The sequence below is a fragment of the Lycium barbarum genome, chromosome 3 (assembly GCF_019175385.1).
Source record: "Lycium barbarum isolate Lr01 chromosome 3, ASM1917538v2, whole genome shotgun sequence".
Taxonomy (NCBI): domain Eukaryota; kingdom Viridiplantae; phylum Streptophyta; class Magnoliopsida; order Solanales; family Solanaceae; genus Lycium; species Lycium barbarum.
The window spans coordinates 114502149-114523830 of record NC_083339.1 but is presented as its reverse complement, the minus strand read 5'-3'; the positions used below and the strand labels follow the sequence as shown (position 1 = coordinate 114523830).

The following is a 21682-nucleotide window of genomic DNA, read 5'->3' as shown; positions in this document are numbered from 1 at the left end:
TAAATTGAACAAACAAAAGTTGACATCTATTTCTAGTATACATGACAAATAAAATTGGATGGAGGGAATACCATTTTAAGATTTTTTTAAAAAATTATGATAACCACCAACTTTCCAGAAAAAATCCTACTTATCTCCTTATCTTATTTAGAGGAGAGGCTCCTAATGGCATGAAAATAATGTCCACTATATCAAAGGAGACAATCTGTTTGAACTTTGAATTAGTTGATGGCAAATAATTAGTTCTAATTTATGTGATATATTTTGATTAGGCATGAAATTTAAGAAAAAAAAAAGAAAGATTTTTGAAATTTGTGGTCTAAAATAAGTCATAGATATTTGTGTGGCCGTAAATCATTTCATTAATTATAAAAGGAGAAGTTTTAAGTTCAATTATTTTTAAATATAGAAATGTATCATTCTTTTTTGGGACAGACTGAAAGGAAAGTGTATCACATATATTGGGACGGAGAGAATAATAAATTTCAAGTGATGTTTGAAGTGGTGAAACTGATTTTTATAAATAAGCAATTATATGTTTGGATAAAAATTCTGAAAATGTTAAGCAGTTATATATGTGTTTGATAAAAAAGTGTTACTCCCTCCGAATAAAAACAAAAGTTCACTTAGCAAATCAAGAAAGAATTAATCTTATTTTTTCATATTTGCCCTTATTAAGTGTTATATGATCAAATCCCAATGCCTATTTAATTAGGGGTAGTTTAGTCAAATTACCTATTTTTGTCTAGGAGTTAATATTTTCTTAAAGTGTGTGCAAATGACTAAGTGGACTCTTTTTTTGATCCGGAGGGAGTAATAAGCTGTTCTTTGTTAGAACTCCTAAAATACGCTTACATTTTGGCAAAAAACATATAAATCTAAATATATTTTTGTAAAGAAAAGGAGGAACGACAAATACCGAGTGAAGATGAAGTTAGGAGTCTTATTTTGGAAATGATATTTTGAGAATTAAAAAAATATTATGAATAGAAAAGTAAAAAATTTTGGTCCAACCACGTGTTTATAAGCTGAAAAGTCATAAGTTGGGGATGGCCAACTTATAACTTTTGGCAGATTTTGGCTTCTAAGCACTTTGATATTTGTCAAACATAAGCTAAAAATGTTTATAACTAGCTTATAAGCTTTAACCAAACAGCATCTAACTTTCCTCTAATGGTTAATTTAATACGTTATGTACCATTTTAAGAAAATTTTAAAATTATGATAACTACCAGACTTCCCAAAAGTTTACATAAAAGAACAAATAAAATTAAATTGGCGCAAGGTCATTGACCCATATATGTTTTCTTTCTTCGAAAAATAATGGGGGGAAATGGAATTAGAATTCGTAAGATATCATAGTTTAAATTGTGGATTCTTGATCATTGAATTATTCCCTCGAGGAGTGGGGTGTCCATAAAGGCTAAATAGGTAATAGGCATCAAATTAGGATGAAGGTGAAAATCTAGTGAAACCAAAACAGTCTAACAACCTTTGATCCCACCAACACACCAAATGCGTGAATAGTAATATTCAAACAAAAGGGTTGCACGAGTTTCGTGCAGTGCATTCCCCTTTTTCTCCAATTATCCTCTTATAAATATAAAAACCTCACCAGAAGGAATCATCAACCCTCGCTGAACTGACTGCCCAGCTTTTTACTGAATATGCAATTAATACTTAGTGCTGGTGGAGTATTCCAAAGGGATCGCATTGATCCAGTGTCCCAAATCAACCAGTTCAAACAACTGGTCTAATGCGGGATCATGCGATCTCTTCGGAATTCTCCATATTATTGGCTCTAAACCTAAATCAGTGTACAGTGTAATTTACATAGTTCGAGTCGAAAGTAATGAATTCAATTGAACCTTCAGAGTCCGTCCAAAATTCGTCTTTGCCCACCGGGCATGTTCTCCAAGGTGAGATTAATTTCATAATTCCTTCTCTTGAGCACTAAGATGTGTACTACTATTATTATTTGTGTAATGTAATTAATCATTCCTCCTTTTCACCTTTATCAAACCCCCTTTTTGTCTCTTGTCTGGTTAGTACTATTTGATTGGAATCATTAGTGTTTCTTCTGGCCAAAAGAGGCTTCCTGTTTCGGTTAATTATATTATGAAGCACTGTGAATTCCAAGGATTAAAAATTACTATATGGAAACCTTTCATTTTCGAAAGTTGTTTTAATATTGTGATCTGTGAGTGCTTGCTGTTCATCATTTCGTTTAAAATAATTTCAGCCTTATTCAATTCTATACTGTTTCTTTTTTTAAATTCTGTTTAGTTGTTTGAAGATTGTTAGTTTGTAGAATAAATCGTGGGATATTAAAAGCAATTAAATTGGGTTCTTTTCATTGTATCTTGGCTTTATCTTCGATTTTCACCCTAATTTAACCGTCAATATAAGAAATTATTAATACTATCAGGTCATTTTTAATTGTTGTAACAAATAGTCTGTTAGTTTTAAAATAACAAATTTCACACTTCCAAGGAGACTTATTTGTAACCTCAAAGTCTCAACCTCTTTCAAGGTTTTCCAGTCAATACAAATAAGCTTCAATTTAGGGGACTTCAAAATTAATGCAGACTAAACATGTACTAGAAGCTAATGTGTTTCTTTTTCCAGGGAAAAAAACATTAAAAATGAGTGATTAGTTGAAGGCACTCTGCTTGTCGTGTCAATTCTTCTACTAGCAAGTGTTCCAGCTTCAAAGTAATTCATGATTGATTCTTGATTTACTCCTCGATCGGGATTACATTACTAGTAATAAAAGGCAAAAGTCATAAATTGACCCTTACACTATACCCCAAAAGTCATTTTCACACTTAAACTTTAGTGGTGACCTATTACACACCTAATATATAAAAAAGTGATATTAATTACCCCTCCAGACACCCAAACCCAAGTTTTAATAAAAACGTGGTAGTCACTCGCCCTATCGTGTTGCCACGTATTAAATGAATTAATTTACGTCGACCCTATCCATTAAACCCAAACCCGATTTGTTTCACCCCTCTATTTCATTTACCCCACCCGATTTACACCCAATTTACTCTTTCTTTCACCCACCCGTTAAAAAAACCCTACGTACTAATTGATCCATATGAAATCCTTTAACTTCTGACGGGATTCAACACGATCTAGTCAATATTTGTTGGATTTTCTTGTGTTTGTTGAGTTCATCTCTCTATTACACCTATAATAGAAGTTAGGGTTTTTTATTTAAGTCTTATTAAGGGTTGCACTGGTGTTTTTGGTGATTTTCGTGAAGATCACACCTATTTCACGACTAGGTAAAGCTTTTTTGTTAAAAGGTTAGCCTGTTCCCTCACTTTATTTTGTGTAAATCGACTACATCTAGGGTTTTTTACATGTTTAGTTTTTTTTATGGATTATACTGTGTAAATGTCATGGTAAATGCTTGAATATGTTTAAAAAAAGTAGTATTGTGTTTATAAAAGTGGTATAATGTTAGTACTGTTTATTGCGACTTGAACTAGGTTTTTTTAGACGTTTTTTTTCTTCAATACTACTGTGTTTCATGCTTAAATATGTCCAATATGTTTTAATAAGTAGTTGTGTGTGACTTTACTTCTTAAATTGAACTGTACAATTTTCAGGTTGTAAAATGTCTTTTGAACTGATTACTTTGAGATTTTACCATGGTGGACTTTTAAAGGGTAAAGGTAAAGAAAGATATGTTGGGGGAGAGGTTACTGATATTTATGATGTGGACATAGATAAATTTTCCTACTTTGAATTGATGGATTGTGTGAGAGATTTAGGCTATGACCTCGGGAGATGCTTACTTTATGCTAGATTGCCTAAGAGCTTACCCTTGATACCAATAACATCAGATAGGGATACAATGGGAATTTTAGCATGTTTGGGGCATGGGGATATTTTGGAGGCATTTGTATTCCACATGGTTGAAGAGCCTCAATTGGCCCCACTCTTATTAGAATGTGCAACCCGAGGAGGGGGGGGGGGGGGGGGGGGGGGAAGTGTAGTATCTTTTGGAAAAGGGGGTAGTGAGGGAACATCTCATGTGGGAGATGTGCAAAATGCAGCTTTTGATGAGGCTGTCCAAACTACTAATCCTCCCACTTCTCCTCTTATCCAAGAAAATACAACTCCACCTCAATAACCTACTACTCCTCCAATCCATTCCCACATTCTAACTAGTCCTACTACAGCCCCTAATTATCCAAGTCCTGCCACTGTACTGCCTACCACTACTGATTCTTCATAAGACAGAACTGGAATTGATAATGATGAGTGTGATAGGGATGAATTAGGATCAGATCTAGAAGGATTTATTCAAGAAGAAGGAATAGAAGATAGTGGGAGTGATATAGATGAGGAGCTAAGGGCTTTTAGAGAGAAAAAGAGAGATGGAAAGAAGAAAATAAGGAAGAGGGGTGAAAGACCTCCTGTTCCTGCACATGTTAAGTTAGGAACAGGAAGAAAAGGGGCAGATGTGGGGTTTGATGAATCAGAAGGTGGTACTAGAGATGGTTTACAAGGCAAGTTGGCTGGAGATGAGTTATATTATCCTTTTAATGAAGCTGCTAGCTTTGAGACTGATCCTGTCACGACCCAGCCCCGTGGGCCGCGACTGGCACCCTATCTGGGTACCCAGACCAAACCGCATATTCATTTACCAAATCCGAGCATATTCCAAAAATTCATAAAAGTCATATCAAACTGAATCTTTATCAAATATGTCTTAAGCGGTCGCACAAATCAAAATGTCATATCAAATCCAAACGGAGCGGCGGAATAGACATCGCCGGTCAGAAGTGCAAATATAAGCATAAGGGCCATTTAGGGCCATCAAAACAAACGGACCGCTTTAAGACCAGAGAACAAAATCAAACAAACATATATAGGACCCTCGCCCCACATATATGACTACAGGCCTCTACGAACTCAAAACAAAGACATATGGCGAGACATGGCCCCGCCGTACCCAAATCGTCAAATATACAGAGCATATACATAGCAAAAGGAGTCTGTACCAAAAGTGGACTCCGAATCAGAAGGAGTACTCCAAAACAACAGAAAGTGAAGCCTACAGTGGAGGATCACCAATGTCTGTACCTGCGGGCATGAAACGCAGCCCCCGAAGAAAGGGGGTCAGTACGAAATATGTACTGAGTATGTAAAGCACGGAGTACAGAAATATGGATCAAAACTGAAAGCAAATCAGATAACAAAGTGGAGTACAAATCGGGATGTCAAAATCCGTATCAAAATCATATACGTATACATAATGCAAACGAAATCATGCAAACGCTTAGGAACGTGGTCGCCACTCCGACGCTGGCGCCACACACAGCATAACACCAGAAGGTTTCAAATCTCCGTATCTCCGAACACAAACACAAACATAGGTGAGCGTATCGCATCACGAGCCATATCACAGCATAACTCCAAACGGAACCCGGCCCTATGGCGAAGCCTCGGGAACCGTAACACAGCATACGGCCGAATCATCATAAGGCGCACGAATCATAACCGGCCCGGGAACCGGTGAACGAAGTCATAATAAGGCACGAGCGGAGTCGTGAGCAAACAAATGCAAATCATACTTCAAAATAGTCTTTCAAAACAGAGTAATCCCATAAGTCATTTCATAATACAAAATAATCGAATACTTAGTCGATACAAGGTTTCATTTCACAAAATGGTTCCAAAATAGTACGTATGGCTCAAAACGTAACTTAGCATATCATAATATTCAAAACATATCTCGTAGGAGGAAGTTTCAAAACCGAAAGTATCATATCAACTTTATTCAAAAGGACAGCCCAATAAGACAAATAGGGCGTCTCGGGGTTAGCGGGCCCACCTCGAGTCAAATTGAGGTGGCGAACATATTTTCACGAACATTTATAGGCCAAAGGGTCATACATAATCATTTCTAAGTTACCCGACCACATTTCGATAGGTTTCGGACGATTGGTGGCATTCTAGCCAAAATAGAGCCCTTAGGCTTCAATTGAATTGAATGAATAGTAACTTTCCTGTGGATCGGGTTTCGAGGAGCAGAAATGCTCCGGAAGTTCCCATATTCGCCTATCACACTAAGATATGCCAAACGAAGGAGTGGGAAGCCTTACATACCTTACAGACGTCTTACGCTCTCCCAAAAGTCAAGTCCTGTTTCGTCTGAAATCTGCAAATGGTCAAGGTTACCAATTGAGATTCTTAGGCTTAAAAATGCCTTTAACTTCATTTTTGCCTACCGAAATTTCGGCAGCAATTCCCCTATAAATCTAACATCCCCGAGACTTAGCTCGGCTCAAAATACATCAATACAACAGCCCACACATCATCAAACAACACAAATTATAATTAAATCACTCTAGCTTCAAAGTTCTACTTTAGTACACAAGTTGGCAACTTTTCATTCAAACTTCCAAGACTCCAAATCTATATCCACATCATTATATTCATTTACTCATTCAAGATTATTCAATCACATCCCAAATACATTCCAAACCATATACGAAAGTTCCCGAAATTCATTATTTTCCATATTCCATTCAAAACACCAAAAGTCACGACGAACATTCTAACTTGCGTTGTTTCATTCCGAATTCATTAACATCAACCATAAATCACATTTAAAGTCTTTAGCACCCTAGATATACAATGATATACACAATTATACCAAAGGTATACACTTTCCGATAACGTTCCGAAATCATTTTCCAACGCCAATCCAATTCATCAATCAATCATTTACGACACAAAGGTCACAACGACACATTACACAAACTAAACAAGATCAATTCACATCACTTTCTTCTTCCTAGGGCTCACGGCCAACATGCAATATACACACACACTCACGGCTTTCTATATACATCAAGGTTACGGGATTCTCGTCTATTCTCAATCCTTAGCACATTCATCTCAATTCTATAACATTAGAGGGGCAAAATTCTTACCTTTTCTTGAATTTCCGACTTGTCGCAAACGAGGTTCTCGTACCAAACTAATTATATCCCGTTGAAGAGGGTCTTGAGTACTTCACAACTATGGGAAGAACAAGAATTTTTGATCAACAACCAAGCTTGGGAATTTTTTTTTCTCCCTTTCTCCTATTCTCGGCCGAGAGGTGTTCTTGGCTCAAAGTTGAGTTCTAATTTTTTTTCTTGATAATTACTAAGTGTGGAGTTGATATATATCCATCCATAGGTCATGTGTATATCACATGACCTTTAAAATGTGGGCTTGGACCTTTACCTTGGCCGGCCACTTCATCCTTTGGGCCTCAATTTTATGTTGTCCAATTCTTGGCCCAATTCATAAAAGTCCCGTTTTGTAATTCCCGAAACTAATTTTCGAAATTCCAAATTTACCCTCGGCCTTCCCCGGTGTCCTAACATTAATGATTCCATAACCAACATAGTCATACTTACTAAAATCAAAATATGTCCTTATAACACACAAGTCGTAATTATTTCTCGATTTCCAATTATACGAAAACACGGGACATAACATCCAGATGACTGCACTGATGATGATGGAGAAGTGGCTGAATAAAGACCAAAAGCAAGAAGAAAGAACGTAAAAACAGGAGTTGTGTTTGAGTGTATTGATGATTTTAGGGCTGCTGTTACTAAGTATGCAGTTGCTGAACATGTTGGTATTGAAAAGCATGTTAATGAACCTTTAAAGGTAAAGGTTAGGTGTGTAGAGGACTGTCCTTGGCTTTTATTTGCCAGTTTTGACTCTAGGACTTACAATTTTATGGTGAAAACTACAATCCAATTCACAAATGTGACCCTACAAATAGAAACAAAATTTGTAACTCCAAATTTTTGGTCAATCACTATCATGAGAGGATAAAGGAACAACTAAGCATTAGAATTTTTGAGTTCCAACAGCTTATTAAAAAGGAGTTGGATCTTTATGTTGGGAGGACTGTGTGTAGGAGAGAAAAAAACAAGGTGATTTCAGAGATGATGGGTGACCATGTGAAGGATTTTGGCAGAATTTTAGATTACAAAGATGAGTTGCTAAGATCTAATCCAGGTAGTACATGTGTAGTGAGGCTTAGTGAAGAGACAATTGAAGGAAGAAAAATATTTATAGGCTTCTACATATGCTTTGATGCAATGAAGAAGTCATACTTGGCAGGATGTAGGAAATGTATTGGTTTGGATGGTTGTTTTTTAAAGGGAATTTCAAAAGGTCAACTGCTTGTTGCTGTTTGTAAAAATGGAAACAATCAGATGCTGCCATTTGCTTGGGCACTAGTTGAGGTTGAAAACAAGCATAATTGGACATGGTTTATTAAAATTCTAAAGGAAGATCTCCAGCTGGGAGATGGGACAGATATGGCAGTTATAACAGATATGCAAAAGGTAATATGAAGTGTTTAATTACATCATATTCATAATTGTTTCTTACTTTTTATTTTCTGTTTAATAACAACCAGCTTTTTTATTGTTCATAGGGTCTTGAAGGTGCCACAAAGGAGCAGCTGCCAAATGTTAAGCATAGGATATGTGCTAGGCATGTGCTGGCAAATTGGTCCAAAGAATACAGAGGTCTTGAGAGAAGAAACTATTTTTGGAGGTGTGTAAGGTCCACATTTGAGGCTAAGTCGAATGATAACCTTGACTACATGAAAACATTGGAGAGGCTTGTCTTGGTCAGTTGATGTACTACAATCCAGAAAGATGGAGTAAGCTTTACTTCAAATATACAACACAAGTTAACAGTGTAGATAATAACATGGCTGAGTGTTTTAACTCTTGGATATTGGCTGCAAGACACAAAAGTATAATTACAATGCTTGAGGAGATAAGGGTGAAAATGATGAAGAGAGTAGGACAAATGAGGGAGTTTTGTAATAGTTTGATCTGTGATGTTTCTCCAATGGCAATGAAGTTACTAGGAGACAACATAAAGAAGTCCATGAAGTATAGTATTGAGTGGAATTCTGATACAGGGTATGAGGTGTTTCATGGACAGTATAGGCATATTGTGGATCTGCCCAAGCAAACTTGTACATGTAGAGCATGGATGTTGAAGGGCATACCATGCCCTCATGCAATATCAGCTCTTCACCGTAGGAAGCTTAACCAGTGGACTACATTTCTCATTGGTATAAAAGAGAAACATACATGAAGACATACAACCACTTCATTCAGCCAGTTCTGAATATGAAGATATGGCCAGAATCAACAAATCCTTTTGTTAAACCACCTGAAGTAAGGAAGTTGCCTGGCAGACCCAAGAAAGTAAGGAGGAAAGAAGTTGCAGAAAACAAGAAAACAGGAAAATTATCCAAGAGGGGATTGAGATGACATGCAGCAAATGTCATACCAAGGGTCACAGCAAAAGGAGATGTTTTAGAGAGCCTAATACTACTGGCCCAAATTCAAGTAATGCAGCTGCTGGCCCAAATTCAAGTAATGCAGCTGCTGGCCCAAATTCAAGTAATGCTGCTGCTACTGTCCCACATCCTACAACTGTTGCTGCTGTCCCAAATTCAAGTAATGTAGCTGCTCCAACTAGCAGAGGAAGGGGTAGACCAAAAGGTTCAAAAAAGGTAAATCTACTTTATAATTCAATTATAAGTTATAAATTAATAGCTTCTAATGTTTTCTTTTGTTTTGTAGAATGTTGGTATTAGCAGGCCAAGTATGGTTGGAATGGGGGCGCTGCACACACAAAGTGGGCAAACAATCATTAGTGTAAGTTGTTTATCACTCGGCTATCATTTTCTATTAACTCTTAGTTACTTACAAATATCATTAACTAGCCTTATTTCATTTATGTAGCCTGGGCTGCCAAGTCAAAGGTTTAGAACTGTTAAGTCTTCAGCAGTAGTAACTGGTGTTCTTGGACATAAGGCAACATGTGGTGTGAATTGGAAGGGAAAAGATGCTATGACCTCAAGGCAGCTTGGACAAATGAGGGGGGAAATGGCCAAAGCTACATAATCTAGCTAAGGAAGTTCCACCACTCCACTATGACTGCATTCTGTTGGTGTTACTATTTCAACTTTGACTGCATTGTAAAAAGGCAATTAACTTTGAAGGTTTTTAGTTAGGATTTAGGCTTGTCCTTAGCAGCTGAGACTGCACTTAAGACTGTTTTTGGGCAGCTGTGACTGCATTTAACTAGCCTTAGTGTTTTGTACTGAATTGGCCTAGGTAGGGCAGATGTGACTGCATTTAACTTTTTTAGTGTTTTGTACTAAATTGGCGTAGGTAGGGCAGTTGTGACTGCATTTAACTTTTTTACTGTTTTGTACTGAATTGGCATATCTGATTAACTATCTTTTTGTGAATGAAAATGAATAGTCAACACTTTGAACGTATTGTCATATGTGTATTGGATGGTATTGAATGGTAGTGTGGTGAGTGGTTATGGTGGTCTAACTTTGAACGTATTGGCATTTGTGTATTGAATGGTATTGACTGGAATTGACTGGTAGTTTATTAACTGGTATTGAATATTAGTGACTGCTTAGTTAGTAGTTAGGGACACTAACTTAATAACACATTATAAATAGGTCTAGCCATTATACCAAATTCACTCACAACTAATTATTCATTGTCCAACTTTCACTCAAACTCTCATTCATTCTACCCTTCACTCTAAGATGAGTCTTCAGTCCAAAATGCTGGCATACTTTGAGAAAACGTTAACGAGATCCTACGTTGAAATGATGAGTTCGTAATTGTTAATTTCATAATGACGAGATCATTTTTTATTTTCAATTGTTTTAGTTTTAGTACTAACATGTATTTTTTGCAGATCCTTCCTAATAACGTTTTGGAATTTCTTCTAAAATTTGACCACGAAACTGTTGTTCTCTACGACCATCACGCGTACCATATGAAGTACAAAGTTGGTGCATATACGCACCTCTCTCAAGGCTGAAAACAATTTATTGATGCTAACGAATTGAGGGCAGAGAATGTGTTGTGTTTGCAAGCCTGTCAAGGTCGGAACCGTGTAGTCTTCATTGTTAAGAAAAAGAGGGAGATCATAGTGTTAGATTAAATCTCCGTGTTTGTCACTTTTAAAGTTTATATATGAAATTTTTGTCGGATTGTAATTTATTAATGTTTTATTTCCGAATTTCTTTACTTTCCACTTTCTGAATTTTGATACATACTTGGCAATACCAAACATTAAGGGTTTCAAAAATCAAACAAAACCAAACATTAGCAATACCACCAAGAAATTCTAATAAACATTACCAATAGCCCCAAGAAATTCTAATTAACATTAACAATACCACTAAGAAGTTCTAATAAACATTACCAATAGCCCCAAGAAGTTCTAATTAACATTACCAATACCACCAACAAGTTCTAATAAAGACTTAACAAGTGCACTAACCTCTTAGGGCAACTTCATATAATAACCTCTTAAGTACATGCTTTGAAACACAAAACTTAAAACTAAAATGCCAATACACAACAAGGCAATCCAAAGTATTGTCTCCCTTTTGTTGGACTTGGCCAGCTTGCTCTTCCACTTCTTCTCCTTTTCTTTCATCCTCATAATTTGTTCTCCAAAATTATCCTTTCAATATCTATGCTTTCCATATCAATGTTGCTTTCTACAGATTTTGTAGACATAGTAGGCTTGTCATCAACTTTTGTGGAAGCTTCAAATGATGTTTCAAGTTCTCCAATTCTTCTCACTAGTTTAGGAATCACAAATTTGGATCTTGGATCAATCTCATCATCCTTTCAACGATAAAAATCACATGATCTAGCACCCTACAATCAATCAAATATAGGTAAAAGGCATAAAACTTCCAACTAGAAAAGTTCGATTCTTGATGAAAAATCACTTACACCATAGTATGGACAACTCCAATATCTTCTACCCGGGTTCCTTGGGGTCCAAGAGGTCATCAAAGGCAATAAAAACCCATAATTGCATCGCACTTCAGAAAGCTCATGATCATCTTCCTCCTTACAAATCCTAGACAAGCTAAATCTTGCCATTATGGAACCTTCATTACCCGAAATCCAAATCCATAAACTAAGCTAGTCACACACGGAAAAAACAACGGAAAAACACAGGAACTAATACAAAAAAATGAAAAAAACATACATTAACAAATCGATAAAAACAATTCCTACATGAGAACAAGAAGCTTTACAATGTAGAATAAGAAGCTTTACAATGGAAAACAAAAGGGAAAATTAGTTGGAGAGGAACTAATAAAAAATGGAGACAAAAAATTACCTTTGCTTCAAATTGGGGCAGATTTCGCGAATTTGGGAGACAAAAATTAGGGTTCTTAATATTTGATGGATCGGGTATATTTGATGTGTGGGTAATGGTAATATGACTGTTTAAGCGGAGGGATTCGGATTTAAACGATTTTTTTTTTAAGTTTAATGCGTAATAAATAACTGTTCACGCGCACAAAAAAGTTGGCACACACGCGCTTGGGTTTTGGTGTCCGGAGGGGTAATTAATATCACTTTTTTATATAGTAGGTGTGTAATAGGTTACCACTAAAGTTTTAGTGCGAAAATGACTTTTGGGGTATAGTTTAAGGGTCAATTTATGACTTTTGCCAGTAATAAAACGCCAACTAATGGGATTGAATGATTATATACATGCACCACACACAATTCCTTCTTGTGTAGGTGAAGTTTAACGCTCATTTAGAGAGTTGGCAAAAGCTATGAGAGAATGGAATTTAACGAATAAATTTCATGTTGATAATTCAGCTTTGTGTTCATTGCGCAACATTCACAAAATATTTTTTTTGTTACATAAAAATCATCTTACTTTGCTCCGACTATCAGAAAAATCAGTTTGACCGAATTCATAAAACTCACACCTAATAGAGATGTGCAGGGGCGGATCCAAGTGTAGATCAGGGTGTTCCTCCGAATCCCCTTAGCCGAAAAATCCCATTGTATTTGTAAGGTCAAATCTGAATATTATGGATATATATGCTATAATGAACCCCCTTAACGCATCTGAAAATCTTAGCTCAATGGTTAAGGGGGTTCAAACTTTCCCTCAAGGTCGCTGGTTAGAATCTCGACACGCAATAATTTGTCGTTTTTTTTTCTTTGCTTTGGCTTTTCCACACAGCAGAGACGGAGATGGCTCAGTTTTTGGGCTCAAATTCCCCTAACGCAATGAAAAGCCTCATTAATTGTGGGCTCAATTTGCAGCTTTACTCTTCTACTTCTTTTTTTGTTATTTTTTTCTTCTATTCTATTTCTCCTTCTTCTTTTTTTTCTTTTTTTTCTTTTTTTTCTTTCTTTCCCCTTCCATTCAGAATGAGTAGGAGATTGTTATTCTTTTGTCCTTCTCAATTTTCCTGTGTTCAAATTTATTAGGCATATTCCTTTTTATTTTTGCCTTTTATTCTTCTTATCTTGATTGCTCATTTTGTTTCTACGTAACTCTCTTTCCATGTGGTAACTCGAAGAAACTCTTTAAGAAAACGATGAATTGTTATTAAACTTGAAATTGAGATAGAATTTTTTTTAAAAATAAGGTTAATTATTTTTAATCGAATAAAGAAATTTAAAAATTGTGAAGATCCTTTAATCAAAACTGTTTAATTAAAGTTACTTTCTTTGGTTTCATGGTATTTCTTTCCTATTTTTTATAATTCTATTCTTGAGAGAGGAAAACTAGAATTTGTTTTTTTTTAAAATAAGGTTAATTATTTTTAATCGAATAAAGAAATTTAAAAATTGTGAAGATCCTTTAATCAAAACTGTTTAATTAAAGTTACTTTCTTTGGTTTCATGGTATTTCTTTCCTATTTTTTCTAATTCTATTCTTGAGAGAGGAAAACTTAACTAAACTAAACTTCTTTGATTTGTTCGTCATTTGTCTTTTTTTTTTCTTCAAATGAATAACCTAGTAAACTGAACTAAACGAACTCAAAAATCGGCGATGCCATTTAGTTAGCCTATGAATATGTATTATAATATTAGTAATCCAATCCCTACACCTTTTTAAAGAATCTTCGCGATTTTCAAAGTAATATATGATTGAATGACCGCTAATTCATAATAAAAAATAAATAAAGTAGAATATTGCAAAGTAAAAGTGAAAAAAACACAAGAAAATTTAAGAAGGCTCGATGGAGCAGGGTGAAAGTAGGAAAATATGCTAAACGGCGCATGATAAAGCAAGTTAAATTTAGCGGGTTAAGGTTAGTCTTTTCCTTTCCCGCCCCACTTGTAGTTTTCGCGTGTGTGCTTCTTTATATTTGAACCCCTTAGCAAAATTCCTGACTCCGCCACTGGTGATGTGACAGGTTTAATTAATGCATTTACTTTATTAAATAGGATTAATGTACTAAATCACCATTATACTCATAATATATATCCAGTCGTTTTAGAGATACTTCTTCAGTAAGCAGCTAGTAACATAAATTCCTGGTCTCTTGTAATTAGATGCTAATTCTTATCAGTTTTCAGACCCTAGACTAATCATGTTGATACACCAATTCAGTAATGCTATGTGAATTTGTTTTAAAAACACATAAATTCTGATTGAAACTTGTGGCTCACCTTAAGTAAAAGACTACATCCAACTTGAACAATTTCGATTAACTTGAGTTCTTGCTAGTTTTCTTTTGCCAAAGTAATGATTTAATTTAAGTTGTTTGACAAATCTTGATTTGGAAAATTTGCAGTATACAGATATACAAATATACCCTTCTTTTATTTTTCATGATTAATAGAAATTGTAGAATCTGCACCACCAACTAATGCAGCAAATAACACGCAACAATTGTACAAAGACAAACATGCGTTAACTAGAATTTATACATGGATGGAACAGAAAATCAATATCGCCCGGTCTAGCGGCATCAATCCTAACCAATACTCCATTACTCCAAGATCTTATGGGTGATTAAATATAGGTTTGATAGCTATTATTTTGGTGGTAACTATTTACAGTCAAACCTCTCTATAATGGCAGCATTTGTCTGGGAATTTCATGGCTGTTATAGTGAGGTGTTGTTGTGTATGTATACTGTCATTTGATGTTTAGATCCCATTTAGCTGTTATAAGCAAAAGTATGCAAACAACTATTTTTTCTATACTTTTTAGGTTATAAAAGAAAACAATATACTTGTTAATTTTAAGATCTCAATTGATTTTTATACCTCATTAATTAAAAATAAAAAGACTAATAAATTACTAAATAAATCCATAACTAGTTGTACCATATCGATAAAGAAATAAAATCTAAGGAACATATGCTTTTAAAATTAATTGAGAATTTAAATATTTCAAGGTTGAAATAAGAGTTCTACAATTGTAGTTAGGTTGTTTCGTAAATTTCATTCTCTTATTAATAATATAACGCTTCAATTGACAAAGAATTTTGTCCAAACTTTCAGCAAAAGGAGCTCAACAGTTGACTGTTCTATCTCACCCCAAGTAGCAGTAGGTTGAGGCTCTTCATCAACACTTTCGTTGTCACCTTCTGCATCTGATGTCTCTTGCAATTTTCTATGTGCATGACATTAATGATGATTACCATAAATAATTTAATATTTTATTCTTATACATAATACATTTTTACAAAATGTCATTGGGCAATATTTGAGTATGGTTGTTATAGAGAGGTAATTTTACAAAGAGTGTACCTATATAATGAATGTCATTGTTGTTACAGGTAGAATGTTGTTATAGATAAGTAAAATATAACATGAAAAATCAGTTCCGAAGAAAATCAGGCCGTTATAGTGAAATGCTATTATAACGAATGATGATTATAGAGAGGTTTGACCTGTATGTCAATTTCCCCTTAACAAATTCAAAGGACAAAAATTGCTCTAAATATATTTAAGAGACTATTTTGAACCTATCCTAAAATATAAGGGACCACCTTTTGTCATTTTTTTTTACGCTGTCTATCAAAATGAGCTACTTATTGTCGACTTTTTCAAATTAATTAAAAGATGATCCTCAATTATTATTGATTATAACACTTTATTTTAGGGAAAAGGGTCAAATTAATCTCTTTACTTGCAAATATCATCTACATTTAGCTTCCGTTATACTATCGAGACAAAATTACCTTTACAGTTAGTAAAGTAATAAAAAAATATTCCTATTTCTAACCGTGCTCCACCATAGATATTAAAATCCCATGTGGCTTGACATTTGGGTGAGGTGAATTAAGATGGCATGCCATCTCGCCACTCTTTTCCCCTTTTTTTTTTCTTCTTCCACCTCCCCATGTTCTTAAAACTAGCTACTCCCGTTTTATTTCTCTATCTAATAGTAAAACGGCAAGTGGTTGTCGTAATCATCCCATAAGATGTGACTAAGAATCAAAAAGAGAATTTCAGGTGCTATTGTTGAGCTGAGCTGAATTCATGTTTTGATGTTTAACAAATAATACACAAGAACCAAGTCTTTAACATATACAGTACAAATCAAATCTCATTTACTGACATCTTTAAAATTGCTCCGGATGGTCTTAGACATACAACTCAAGTTTGGGTATTTCTTTTTTACTGTCGTGCATTTCTCAATCTTTTTCTTTTTGTTAAACTTGTGTATATTTTGATTCTTGCTTATTAGATTATATAAACTTTATAGTAATTGATTGTTTTGCGGTAATTGAATTATGAAGGAGATTTCTTTTGCTTTCCTTGAATATTTATGCATGTGTAAGGTGTTAATATGATATAATTAGGACATTTTTTTAGAACTCAAAGTAATAATTCTCTTCTATATATAAGTAAGTTGAAATCAAACAAACTACGGTCACCGACTTACCGCAATGCGCTTTTATTGGAATCAAACTCAAAATTTCCGAACCATATCGAATTAATTTAGTATGGGTAATGGTATAGTATTTTTAAAAATCGAAAAATGAAAATTACCAAATAGAAGTCTTCAATACCATACCATGCCGTACCATGAACACCCCTCCTTCCATCCCTGACCCGGTGCCCCGCCACCACTACTCTGTTGCCGACAATCGATGCTTCGCGAGAAAATCGCACGAGCTTCTCTCCCCTAGTTTTTTTTTTCTTTTTTCGTCGTTGTTCCATTCCCACCGTCGACTCTGTCCTTTGATGTTTTGTTCACCAGAGTTTTTTTGGAGGGAGTTCTCTCCTATGGCTTCCAGAACTTATTTTTTCCATGTATAGATTGTATATCATGTGTATGTTATTATATACACTTTGTCATATGCATCACATACATTGACTTACACAAGACATACACGTGATATACGCGCAACATATAATAATATACATATTTATATGTTGTTGTATGTACACGTATGCCGTGGGTATGTCACTATATGTATTATGTGATACATAAGACAGATACTAACATATACATAATATATACCATACATACATTCATTCCACCTTTAAAGCATAGTCACAAACCACCATAACCACCGCTCATTTCATCATAACAATACAAAATTCGTTTCCATACAAAAAGAATAATAAGAAGAGAAGTGTTTCGTTGGATAAAGATTGCTCAATTGAACTTTTCATGGAGTTTGAAGACAAGGTATTAGCAACTTCTTTATAAGATGAAAAATCGATAATGATTTACTTCGACTCCGTGGAAGGACAAAGAGGATGATGTCGTCGTCATCACGTCAATGGTCGGAGTTATGAAGGCGGCCGGAGTTGGGATGGAAAATGGGTCGGCGGCTGGAGTATTTGAAAAATAAGGATTTTTTTTAATTGTTTTTTTATATTTATTACATAGGGGGTAGGGGAAGGGGATTACAATGTGGGGATTCGAACCCTCACCAATAACGTGAGAGTTCAGGTAGCCAACCAACTGAGCTACTAGATCTCTACAAGGATTTTAGTTAGGTGGTAGAGAGAGATCAAAATATGAGCCTAAAATCAAGGAATCCTAATTTTCCTTAGTGCTATATTTTGAAATGTGTTGTTATATTAGATAATTAGTTGAAAGTATCTTTAAAACTGGGAATAAGGGTCCTTTTCATCATATAGTATCAAGTTCTCTTAAAAATTCGTTACTCACGAATCCCAATTGAGTTAAACCAGTTAACCGGTTCGGGTTAACCGGTAACCGGACAGGCTAAACCGGAACCAGAACCGGAACCGGTTAAACCGGTTAACCGTGTAATAGTTTAAAGGTCCGGTTCCGATATTTTGGAAACCGGAACCGGACCGGTTTAACTGGTGAAAATTAAAAAAAAAAAAAAAAAAAAAAAAAAGGAAAGAGCCGTTGGGCCGCAGTGTCCGTTAATGGACCGTTGGCAACGGTCCATTTGCAAAAATGGTCGTTGCCAAACGGTCAGTTTTTTAATTTTTGGCCCCCATTTTTTTTTTTTAACACTTTAACCCATCCCCACCCCTATATAAACCCTTCTTCATTTTCATTTTAATTCACATCAATTCACTCTTCTTCATCTTTGTCTCAAATCTCAATCTCTCAATTATAGTTACTTTGCAATAATTAGTCACAAAGTCTTATTATAGTTTCAACTTTCAATTATTAATTTTGCAATTATAATATTGTTGGTGGAGTTGGTGATTTTGCAACAATCCGAAGTAGCTTTGGTAGATTTGCAATTCTAGCCGCCTTCACTTTGTTGGAAATTAATCCGGCAATTTGGTACCTTCGTTCCAACTCTATCTTTATTTTTCGCAATTTAATTCTAGCAATTTATTTTTCGCAATTTAATTTACACAATTTAATTCTAGAAATTTAATTTATTGTAATTTATTTTCTTGTGATTTAAATTAATTCTATTTAATAATGTCAAAGAGATTAAGACGTGGTGCCGGTAGTAGTAGTCGTATTGTTAGGGGTGCGCTTAATGAGGAAACATTTGTAGAAGAAACACCTAATTTAGGTATTGATGTTGGTGGAAATATTCCACTTTTAGGTCATGAGGCAATGCAACAACATTTTACCGACACTTTTGATGAAGACTTAGATGATGATGATGAAACACAACCCCCCGAAAATCCCATAGGAGATACATGTCCTGCACAATCACATACACAAGACAAACCGCCTAGAACTCGTAAGCCAACAGCTAAAGTTTGGAAATTTATGACTAAGAATAGGGAAAACCAATCAGCTACATGTAACATATGTAGACAAGTATTTAGTTTTAAGCAAGGAACTGGTAAGGATGGTGGAACGGGTACACTAAATGCTCATATGAGAACCAAACATATGGATATTTGGGGAGAGCAAACAGGTTCAAATGTGGGGGGGATTCAAATGACGATAGACTCACGAACCGGTAGAAATTTTAAGTATGACAAGAAAAAAGAACGCGTAGAAATAGCTAAAATGGTAGCTTATGATTGTTTACCATTTTCCTTTCCCTCGGGTTTGGGGTTTGTTACTTACATTCAACGTTGTTATAATCCGTTATTTGAGGGTATTCCTAGAAGTACTTGTAGAGCCGATGTTATAGATTTGTTTAAAAAATATAGATTTTATTTGTGCCATGTATTTAATTCTTTAAATTGTAATGTTTGTCTTACTGCTGATTTGGGTCTTAGTATTAACCATTTAGATTTTTTTGCTATTACATGTCATTGGGTTGATGACAACTGGGTTATGCAAAAAAGAATTATAGCTTTTTTATATGATGAAGGAAAAGGTCGTCACGATGGAAAATTTTTAGCCGATTCAATGTCTACTATTATGAGATTTTTTAACATTTATAGAAAAACACTTTGTATTGCTTTAGATAATGCTTCTAATAATACAAAGGCGATAGGTCTTATAAAAGGAGAAATAAACCCTCCGCTAAGAAATATTTTTCATGTAAGATGTAGTTGTCACATTTTAAATTTAATTGTTAAAGATGGTCTTGCGCATTTTGATGATTCCGTTCAAAAAATTAGAGATGCGGTTGCGTTTCTTTTTTGTAATGCTAATAGGGGAAGAATTAGAGATTTTAAGAATGCTTGTGTGGAAAATAACCTTAGACCTAAGAAAATTCAAGTAGAAATTGAGACTAGGTGGAACTACACTTACATTATGCTACAACAAGCATATGAGTATAGGATTCCCATACAACAAATTCACAACAAATATAATACTGATAGTGATGATTGGTTAAATTATGTGCATTGGGAAGATGTTAAAGAATGTGTTGACCTCTTAGAAATTTTTTATAATTCAACTCTTGCTTTTTCTAGACAATTATATCCCACAGTAACCGGAATTTTAGCCTACTTAGCGGAAATAGCTAGAGTTTTACAAGAGTATAAATATAAACCCGATTATCAAGTGGCTATTTTTGAAATGACAATCAAATTTAAGAAGTATTTTTTTCCCATCCCAACTTTATTTATATTGGGTTCCCTTTTAAATCCTTGTTTAAAACTGTCTTTTACTAAAAATTTAGTTAGTCAAATTTATACATTTTTAGAAATTGAAGAGGGAGTTCAACCATCTTTAGCTGAAGCCGATCTCGCTATTGATGATGAGTTTAGAAGAGTTTTTACTCATTATTCTAGTTTGGAAGAACGTGCTACACCCGTTGCTCCACGCCCTACTACTTCTCAGAGTAGCAAAAAGGGCTTGTCGGGTTTAAAAGTTTTACATTCACAGCCAACTTCTTCTTCTACTGCAAACTTTGATGAATATAACTTTTATTTGATGCAGCCAAATGTGGATATCAACCAACAAGATGATTTGGACGTCTTAGCATGGTGGAAGAAGTACAAGGCAAGCTATCCGGTACTTTCAAGAATGGCTCGAGATATCCTTACGGCTCAAGTATCAACCGTGGCTTCGGAGAGCGCATTTAGCCAAGGAAGACAGCAAATTGGAGACCATAGACATTCATTATCCGGCTTTAGCTTGCAAGTACTAGTGTGCATTCGCGATTGGGTTAGATCGGAGCGACGCAACCAAAACTTACAAGCGGAGGAAGGCGAAGAGGAAGAAATTGAAGATTTGATAGCTAGTGGACCGGACCAAATGGAAGACTTTGAAGATATTTCCATGACCGAATATGATGTGGGGGAAATTAACGAAATGGTTCAAAATTGGTGATTTTATTATTCTACTATTTTTGTACAACTCATGTATTATTTGCAAGTTAAAAAAAAATACAACTTGCAAATAAATGTTATCCAAGAATGAATAAAATATATGGCTCATTGAGCTTTCTTCTATTTACTTGTGTTCATATTTTTACTTTTATTAAGTTAGGAATATACCTAAAATATACTAAGAATATACTTATAATATATATATATATATATATATATATATATATATATATATATATAAGTTATATAGTATACTTAAACATATATAAGTATATAAGTATATATAGTATATAAGTATATATAGTATATAAATATATATAGTAAGTATATAAGCATATATATAAGTATATTAAGTTATACATATATATGTATACGAAAAACACTATTCTGTATTGCTGACTTGCTATTAGCCTGTTAGTCAGTAAATATTTAAACTTTAATTATAAAGTTGTATAACATATGTAAATATACCTACAATATACTAATAAATACTATAATATATATATATAATACAAAAAACAAAAAACAAAAAACAAAAAAAAATTTAACTACTTAAAACCGGACCGGTTCCGGTTTGGAGTTTCAAACCGGTAAACCGGAACCGGTTAAACCAGAACCGGCCGGTTCCTAACCGGTTACCGGTCCTGTTC

At 34.7% G+C, this 21682-nt stretch overlaps 1 protein-coding gene and 1 long non-coding RNA gene across 2 annotated transcripts; one reads left to right on the top strand and one right to left on the bottom strand.

Annotated features, from left to right (window-relative positions):
* Positions 1-8492: 8492 nt before the first annotated feature.
* Positions 8493-10276, top strand: LOC132634031 (uncharacterized). The gene is made up of 3 exons (XM_060350353.1): positions 8493-9577; positions 9648-9722; positions 9810-10276. The coding sequence occupies exons 1-3, from the start codon at positions 9329-9331 to the stop codon at positions 9969-9971; spliced, it is 486 nt and encodes a 161-aa protein (XP_060206336.1). The 5' UTR covers positions 8493-9328; the 3' UTR covers positions 9972-10276.
* Positions 10277-11560: 1284 nt separating this feature from the next.
* Positions 11561-17697, bottom strand: LOC132634030 (uncharacterized). Its single transcript, XR_009580006.1, has 3 exons — positions 16915-17697; positions 11847-11976; positions 11561-11768 (listed from the first exon to the last, which is right to left on the bottom strand). It is a non-coding gene; the product is annotated as an uncharacterized LOC132634030 (long non-coding RNA).
* Between the last annotated feature and the right edge of the window lie 3985 nt (positions 17698-21682).